This window comes from Gordionus sp. m RMFG-2023, chromosome 1 (genome assembly GCF_954871325.1).
Source record: "Gordionus sp. m RMFG-2023 chromosome 1, tfGorSpeb1-WG-v2, whole genome shotgun sequence".
Lineage (NCBI taxonomy): Eukaryota > Metazoa > Nematomorpha > Gordioida > Chordodea > Parachordodidae > Gordionus > Gordionus sp. m RMFG-2023.
The window spans coordinates 71,603,704-71,612,209 of NC_088775.1; the positions used below are offsets into that span (position 1 = coordinate 71,603,704).

Below are 8,506 nucleotides of genomic sequence, written 5' to 3' on the forward strand. Positions count from 1 at the left end.
TGTCAATCTCCCCTCCCCCTTCCCGTTAATTAACTAATAAGTTCACTTTAGAAAATACTTTTTGAAATTCATTTTATTTATTTAAAAAATTAATATGTTAGGTTGGTCAGATGTACCCGTGTTGTACTACACGAAAATCTTATGGTTTCATTTTTATTAAGAGGTATCACAGTCATTATTTTCGATAGTCTCTACATTTCGCAACAGAATAAATGGGATGAATCCATAGGCATATCCGCGGTTTAAATGTTATATTTTTTTTAAAAAATAAATAAGTTTATTATAGCATATATCCGCAAGTAGGTAGCTATTCATCCATTATTTTTATACTAACATCCTAACCCATATCTCTATAACCAAATAACCAGGGTTGTCAGATTAATTCAAATAAAAAATGGGAGAATTTAATCATAATTCAAAAAAAAAAATTTTTTTTACGGAATAAAATTAAAAATATTTTTATTCTCATTCATATTTTTTAGAAGATTTTATGCTATTAGATAAAATTTTATTTTTGTTACCTATTCCTTAAATTCATTCCAATTATATATTTAAATGATGTTTGATCATTTTCTCTAAAGCTAACATGGATAATCGATCACTATTTTTTCTCAGGAATTTTTTATTAGATTAAATATACCCTCTGAGTAGATAAATGTGGTAATGAGAAAATAATATTACATATTTTTTTAAAATTTAGAGCAATGTTTCTTTGAAAAAAAAGGTACTAACTATGATATCCTATTTTCATAATTCGATATTAAAATTTTAACTTTCTAAGTTGAAATTATTATCACGTGTCATAATTCTTAGATTTTCCTATTTTTTATTTGTAAATTCATATTTTTTTAAAAGAAATGATTTGTTTTAAATGAATTTATTAACTTTATTTTGAATTGAAATGATATGATTTTATCATGATCACCACATTTTATAAGAATTCTTACAACCAAGTCATAAAATTTATTGTTAAGTTGGAATTTTAAAGTTGTAAAAAGGAATAAAATTAGAAAATAAATATCTAATTAAGAGAAAGTTTTACTTAACTTATCCAAAATTATTAAGCTATATGGAATTGTAAAAATTTTAAAAAATTTAAATAACATTTTAAAAAATGCAGAATTATTTCAAAATTCTAAAATATCATTTTTAAATGGATAATAAACTAAAAACAAAATATCTTTTTATATGTAAATTAAAATAAAAAATAACAGTGAGTGCAAGTTTCTGGTTAAGTTGATTTTATTTTTATAAAAAATCGAGAGAAAGTATAAAAAATCGGAAAAAAGTGTAAATTAATAGACGGCGTATTTTGGGGTAATCTACATTAAAAAAATATGGAAGTTTGCGCTAAAATTTGGAGGTCTGGCAACCATGCTTTTAACTATAAAATCATCCATGAGGTTGGTTTCAGGAAAACAAATACTTGTCCTGTCGAGGATCGAATAAAATAAGTAAAATGGCTCAATAGGTGCCCACTTACCCATTTATTATCACGAATAATGGGCCCATAATTGTTGGTTATTTAATATCTTTATTAATCAATAGGTCACTCTTATAAATTGACGCATATATAAAATGAGGGACTTGTTTTTCATTTTGTATCTCTAAGAAATGTGTTCATAATTTCTATTAATAGTTTTTTGCTGCGCAAATACATTATATTATATATTTACAATAATCAATAATTATATTTTTTCGGTTTAAAAAATTAAAACCTAGGGTGTAATAGGGAGGGCACCCAGAGGTACGTCGTTTCCTGAAAACGAGTGAAAAAAATTATCGTTCCTTTTCTGGAAATTTTTATTAAAGTTAGATATTCCCTTTCTTTCACATTTATTTTATTGAATCCTGTCTGACTTTTTAATCTTGCCATAGTTCTAAATTGGCTGAAAGAAACAAGAATGCTTCAATTATTTAACTTAATATAAATGTTTGTTAATCTATTTACATTTTGTTTATATCTAAGTGTCCTCACGGGTTAAATATAAGCCTATGGTAGTTCTTATTACTTGTCTATAACCTTACAGCCTTATGAACCACTAAATTGAACATTATGAATGTATAAATCCCAATCAACTTAATAATAATATTTTTATTTAGTTATTTATAAATGTTAGATAAATATCATATTATTTTGCTTTTCAGAAATGGTGTAATTACTTCGCGTTTCTCAACAAATATCTTTTGATAACGACTTATTGTTGGATGTTTAACGAGGGAGTGTATCTGTACAACATATTAATATTCGCTTTAAATGTCAAGGATTCCATAAAATTGTATTTAGCCTTTGGTTGGGGTATGAATATTTAATTATTACATTTATCATTATTACAACGGTGAAATAAAAGCTTATTTTAAAAATTATTCATTAACAAATGACTTTTGTTACCTATTTTCTGAAAAACTTCTTTCCATCTATCTAAAATTATTTTATTCTTACTTAATGATTATATATAATCATAAGTATAATTATTATAGCCTAAAAATGTCGTCATCTGAATGGTGGAGTGCAGTATAGGGGTAAGCAATGGGCGAGTTTTTAACCCGAACACCGTCTGTCAATAGTTTTTTTTAAATTCACGCACCGCCCATTTATTAAACCCGCTAGCCCTCCCAATATTTAAAAATTATTAATAAATATAAGCCCATTCTGCTCATTACACAAAAAATATTTCAAATTAACCAACGCTCATTGTTTTACTAATATTTTTAACCGGCCCGAATGTTTAAATTTTATTTACCCGCTCACCCACGCCCATTCATAGGATGGACGGGATAAAACCCGCCTATTCCTCTTGTATATTATCCACACCTTTCTGTCTAAGAAAACTCAATAAAATATCATATACTTATACTAAATAGCCTTTATAAATTTTTACCACTTTCCAGCCTGGTTATAGTAGGTTTTTTAAATATTCTTTTTAGCCATTTTACGAATGGGGTTTTAAAATTGTTTTTTTTTTTTTTAAATTTGGTCATTTTGATTTTATTTGTCAATAGTTTCATAAGAAAATTTTAAATTTGAGAAGTCGTGAACATGGTGTTTTATGAAAATTTTAATTTATTGTAGTAAATCCTAGTCTGAAAAAAAGAAAAATTTGGCCATGAATATGAATTCTGGTTTTGTACTTTTCCAACCGGCATGGCTTGGGTTTTTATATAATACTAGCTGATATCCCGTCAAGAATGACGGGTAATCAAAATTTTCTCCGCATGGATAAATAACAAATTTTACCTTTATTTGACGATGGATGAATCAGAATAATAGTCAAATGAGAGAAATAGATTATCCGTATTCATCCTTCCAAGATTTCTATAAATTTTTAGAGAAAAGGCCAAATATATTATGAAAAATATGGAATAAAAAAAATATGATTTGTGAGTTATGAATTCTGATATTTATCAATTCTTTTAAGAAATTTTCCACATCCAGACGCAATGGTTTTTGCTCTCTCTCACTTCGTATAAAATCTACATTCTTCTCAAAGTATCATTTAAATGCTTTAAAACCTTCCTAAATACTCTTTTAAAAAAGGACCTGCCATAATAGATTCGAATCATTCATGGGGGCAAACCTAATTATCTCACAAAATTGTGGTGGTATCCACCCCATTGCAATGGGCTATTTAGAAGATTATTAGCAAAAATAATTGACATGGGTCAAAACCCAGGGTCTCTTATTAAGTATACTTATCAATAGGATTTGGTGTTAAGGGAGAAGGTATAGCTTCACATGCCATTTGTATTCCAAAATCCTCCTCCTAACATGGCTATTATCAAAGTAGACTTTAAAAATGCTTTCAATAGCAAATTTTGTGAACATTTCATAAATTGTTTTTATCCCAAATTTCCTGTTAATTCCTAGAGAAATACTGTAACATTAAAACTCTTTTATTCATTCCACATGTCATCGATTCTGACGAAAGGATCCAACAGGGAGCACACGTTCTCGTTTATTTTACCTTGGTATTCATTATCACATCCATTATCTTAAATCTAAAATTGATTTGGATATAATTATTTGACATCTTGATGATAGAACAATCTGTGATGTTCTTCCTAAAATAATTGGTTTTCAATTTCTTGAAACCAATTTTAAAAGACTCATTCTTAATTAATCCAAATCTGTTTCCATGATTACAATATACAAAACCCTCCTTTGGCAAAATTAAATTTTTTATTGAGTACATAAATAATAAAAATTAAAAAAAATAAGGAAGTTAATATAATTTAAAAAAAGTATACAAAGTTAGATTAACAAAAAAAATGCATTGCTGGGATTCGAACCCAAAGCCATCAGCTTCGTAAGCGACGCTCTTGCCGATTAGGCCACAGACGCTTTTCAAAGTTGACGATTTTTTAAATATATATTATAAATTGTGATACTAAAACTATGACACGGCTTTTATATATATTATTATACATAGATAGATATATGTTTATGAAGTAAGTATAAGATGGTAATGATAGATATATTTTAATGGATGCTTTGATGAATAAGTGTTTGATATGATGCTATAAGAATACTATTGGTTATTACGTAGTGTAAAAATTTAAAAATATAAGAATACCTATTTAATATTTTGAATTTTAAAATAACAACAAACTTTAAATCGTAATTATTTTATCTTCTATTTAATTAATTTTGCCAGATTAAGTAAAAAAAAATCATTACTGGGATTCGAACCCCATGACCTACACATTTGTGAGCGACGCTCTTGCCGATTAGGTCACAGACGCTTTTAAAAAATCGTGAATTTTTAAAATATATTTTAAATTGTGACTGTGACACGGATTTTATATTTATTAATAATAAACCCATTCCGAGTTTCCCAGGACTATCTGGGCAGGGTTAGGTTTTGATAAGAGTCTGCAGGTCTCGGTTATAGATATTTTAAGTAGTGATCTGCATCGGGCCTAATTTTTCAAGCCCGGCCCGAAATTTTTTGAAAAAAGTTTTGCCGGCCCGGCCCGAACCCGAAATTTTTTTAAAAAAGTTTTGCCGGCCTGGCCCGAACCCGAAATTTTTTTTAAAAAAATTTTCCGGCCCGGCCCGAATTTATTTAAATATATAAATTAATTTTTATAATTACTCAAAATAAAAGACATATGTTATATAGCGTTTAGTTTCAATAAATTAAATCAAAATTTTTTATTTTACATAAAATATTTAATATAAAATGATAAATTTAGATTAGATATATTTAATAAAATTTCCAAAGTCCGATCCGACCCGGTCCGACCGAATTTATTTAAATATATAAATTAATTTTTATAATTACTCAAAATAAAAGACATATGATATATAGCGTTTAGTTTCAATAAATTAAATCAAAATTTTTTATTTTACATAAAATATTTAATATAAAATGAAAAATTAAGATTAGATATATTTAATAAAATTTCCAAAGTCCGATCCGACCCGGTCCGAATTTTTTTTAAAAATAATAGACCTGGCCCTAACCCGATTATTATAAATAGAATTAGACCCGAGGCCGTTCGGGCCGGGCTCGGGCCGGGCCTAACTTTGCAGACCTCTAATTTTAAGTATAATTAATTGCCAAAGGAAAATGAAATAATTTGCAGATCATTATAAAATTTATTTGAAATTATGAGATCAAAACATTATTTAATCATTAATTTAAATAATATCTCAATTTATATTTTTTAGCTTCGGCATAATTTATAGACAAATATATAATGTTTCTGCCTTATTTTTTATGGATTTTCAAATTTTGGTTTTATCTTATTTTTTCAAAGTTCAAAATATAATCAGTAAATATTTGCTAAAACGATTTATTATATGATTTTTCAACATTTCCCAATTTAATTGATAGAAATTTAAATTTTAAAAAATCGACTCTGGTTAAAAAAATCTTACTTTTCCAGCCCAACCTAGAGTTTCTTTAAGCCTGTCTCGGATTTTATTACCATTTTATCGCCCGCTCCCAATCGCTAGGTCTCTGTAGTATATGATATCAAATTTAATATTTAAAATTTATTTTATGAAAAACAACCACTTTAATTATGAAAGAATTTGAAATATACGCCAAGATTAAATAAACCATTTTGGCCTATTCTATTTTAATCTAAAAATATAATCGAAATTTATAATAAATACAATAATATACGTTTTTGTTTGTTTTAGGTTTTCCACTTATACCTTTAGTGATATACGTTGGATTGAAATGGTCTCGCGACCATTTAGGGTGAGGAATTATATTTAACTTAATCATGTTTAAAAATTAGATTATTTTAAAATACATGTTTTAATTTTAGATGTTGGATAATGACGGCATCTCTTACCGATTGGGTCATAAATAGCATATGCATCATAATATTGCTCGTAGGCCTAATTAAATATATATACATATACACAAGATATAAGTTATATATACCATATAACCATTAATGTTAAAGGAGACTAAGATAAAAACGAGTGAAGGGCACTTAGGATTAGATTTTGGAAAGATTAAGGGAAGGGGATTTTTTTTGTAGTCCAAAAGCTGTTTATTTAGAAATATATTCGTTTCATAAAACTTTAGAGCTCACAAAGTGTATTGCTGTAGTTGGGAAAGGGCTTCAAATGCAAATAATACTAATATGTAATGAACTAGTGTGATATTCAAAATTTTATTTTATAATTAAATAACTTAATAAACAAAAGAAACATATTCTAATTCCAAATGGCCTACTTATTTTATTTCATTTTAAATAAAATATTACATTATAATTAAAACTTTGTTTTCATTTTTCCTTTTAGATCAATGTCATATTTTTGATTCAAATAATCAAGATTATCGTTGTCAAACTTAAATCTGGGCAACAAAAAGAACATCTTTGGTACAGGTTTGAAAAGAAGGATATATAGAAAAAAATTCTTAATTTTGTTAAATCCTCAAAAATAATTAGTTTTAATAATTATAAATCTCAATTCAATTTGAATAAGTATTTTTATGTTTGTTATAATTGTATATTTATAAATTTATTTCTATTAATTAGAAATATATTTACATAAACTATATTGAAGATTTAAATATTTTTAAAATATTCTTAATTTTACAGACAAACGCTCAAGGCCGTCTTATTTTTAGTGCCATTATTTGGAATCCAGATTCTATTAACTTTATATCGTCCTCCTTTAACAAACGGATTTTTGGAGGTGTACCACATCTTGAATTCGCTGTTAGAAGGGCTACAAGTAAGGCTTAAATCTTGCTAATAAATTTTATTTATATCTTATATAGGGATTTTCGGTTGCATTGATACTCTGTTATCTAAATGGAGAAGTAATTTTTTTTTTAAAAAAAAATCCGCTATATTTTAAATAAAAACATATAAAGGTAATAAATAAATTTCGAACCCGCTTAAGAAAGGAATCTGATGGGGCAAATTGTCATAGATCTCTAATACCCGGCAGTATCTCAAAAATTATTAATGAGCCAATACCATTGTGTACATAAAAAATCGTTTCGTTTTTAAAAAATCGTATTATATTTTTAACATTAATTTTTATTGTAATAAACCTTTTAAAATATTTTATAACTTTTTTTTTACTAAACAATTTTTTAATTCAATTTATCTAATATAATGTAGATTATAGATATTGATTGATATATGTAGCTATAAATGGATAATCATAATAAAACGTTATATTTATATTATCATAGTAATAATTATTTTTAAGCATTATTATTTCTGTCTTTTACTATTTCATTATACTAGAGACAAAGACATAAAATTTTGTTTTCTATAACAATTAATTAACAAGTTTTTACTATATCCGATATAATTATTCCTATCACCACAAATTCATATTTAATTTTGACAAGAATTTGAAGTATTGCAAATCAAATACATAAACATACTAATGTATAACCTATAGTGTTTATTAAGTTAATGAAACATTATGAAAAGACATTGCCAAAGAATATTTTTTGACAATAACCAAGATTTCATTAAATCCCCACGCGCACTATATTCCATATTTCACATTATGAGAATATAACTTTAGCCGGATTTTCAAATTTTCTTAACAGGGAATTTTTACTTATCTGAGTTCATAATAACTGTTATACCTTTGGGTTTCAATATTTCTTAAATACAGAATCTATCTCTATATATATTTTTTCATTATTTTGTATAATTTTTTTATAATAAAGTATACATTTAGGTAGTATTGTTAAAAGCTACTTTTAAAAGTAGCTCGCTATCGCTACCGCAGTTTTTTCAAAAGTTACTTTTTACGCTACTTTAGAATATTTTTTAGGTATCTCTATTTCCATAAACAAAAAAATAATGGTATAAAAATATCACCATAATTTCAAATATATATAATTTATTTATTTTTTATTGCATTTTAATAATAACATTTCTACCCCAAGTCTAGAGCGACGATCAGAAAGTATAAGCTATAACTGAATAATCGTTCAGCACTAGCACTTGAGGGCAATGCAATATTAAATTTAATATACATCTTTTTAATTTAAGAAAAATTATCTAA

The 8,506-nt window shown here is 26.1% G+C and overlaps 1 protein-coding gene across 3 annotated transcripts in view; it reads left to right on the plus strand.

Annotated features, from left to right (window-relative positions):
* LOC135931263 (calcitonin receptor-like) overlaps positions 1 to 7,595 on the plus strand; it is a 46,420-nt gene extending 38,825 nt beyond the window's left edge. Inside the window, exons 6-13 of one of the 3 annotated variants that reach the window (XM_065468250.1) lie at positions 102 to 240; positions 2,149 to 2,299; positions 6,152 to 6,212; positions 6,283 to 6,349; positions 6,767 to 6,852; positions 7,069 to 7,204; positions 7,251 to 7,292; positions 7,347 to 7,578. In XM_065468250.1, the coding sequence (XP_065324322.1) occupies positions 102 to 240; positions 2,149 to 2,299; positions 6,152 to 6,212; positions 6,283 to 6,349; positions 6,767 to 6,852; positions 7,069 to 7,204; positions 7,251 to 7,292; positions 7,347 to 7,466 (802 nt within the window). In that variant the 3' untranslated portion in view covers positions 7,467 to 7,578. Of the gene's footprint in view, positions 1 to 101; positions 241 to 2,148; positions 2,300 to 6,151; positions 6,213 to 6,282; positions 6,350 to 6,766; positions 6,853 to 7,068; positions 7,205 to 7,250; positions 7,293 to 7,346 lie in introns of all 3 variants that reach the window. The other 2 variants (XM_065468251.1, XM_065468252.1) reach the window with 2 other exon arrangements.
* Positions 7,596 to 8,506: the final 911 nt, after the last annotated feature.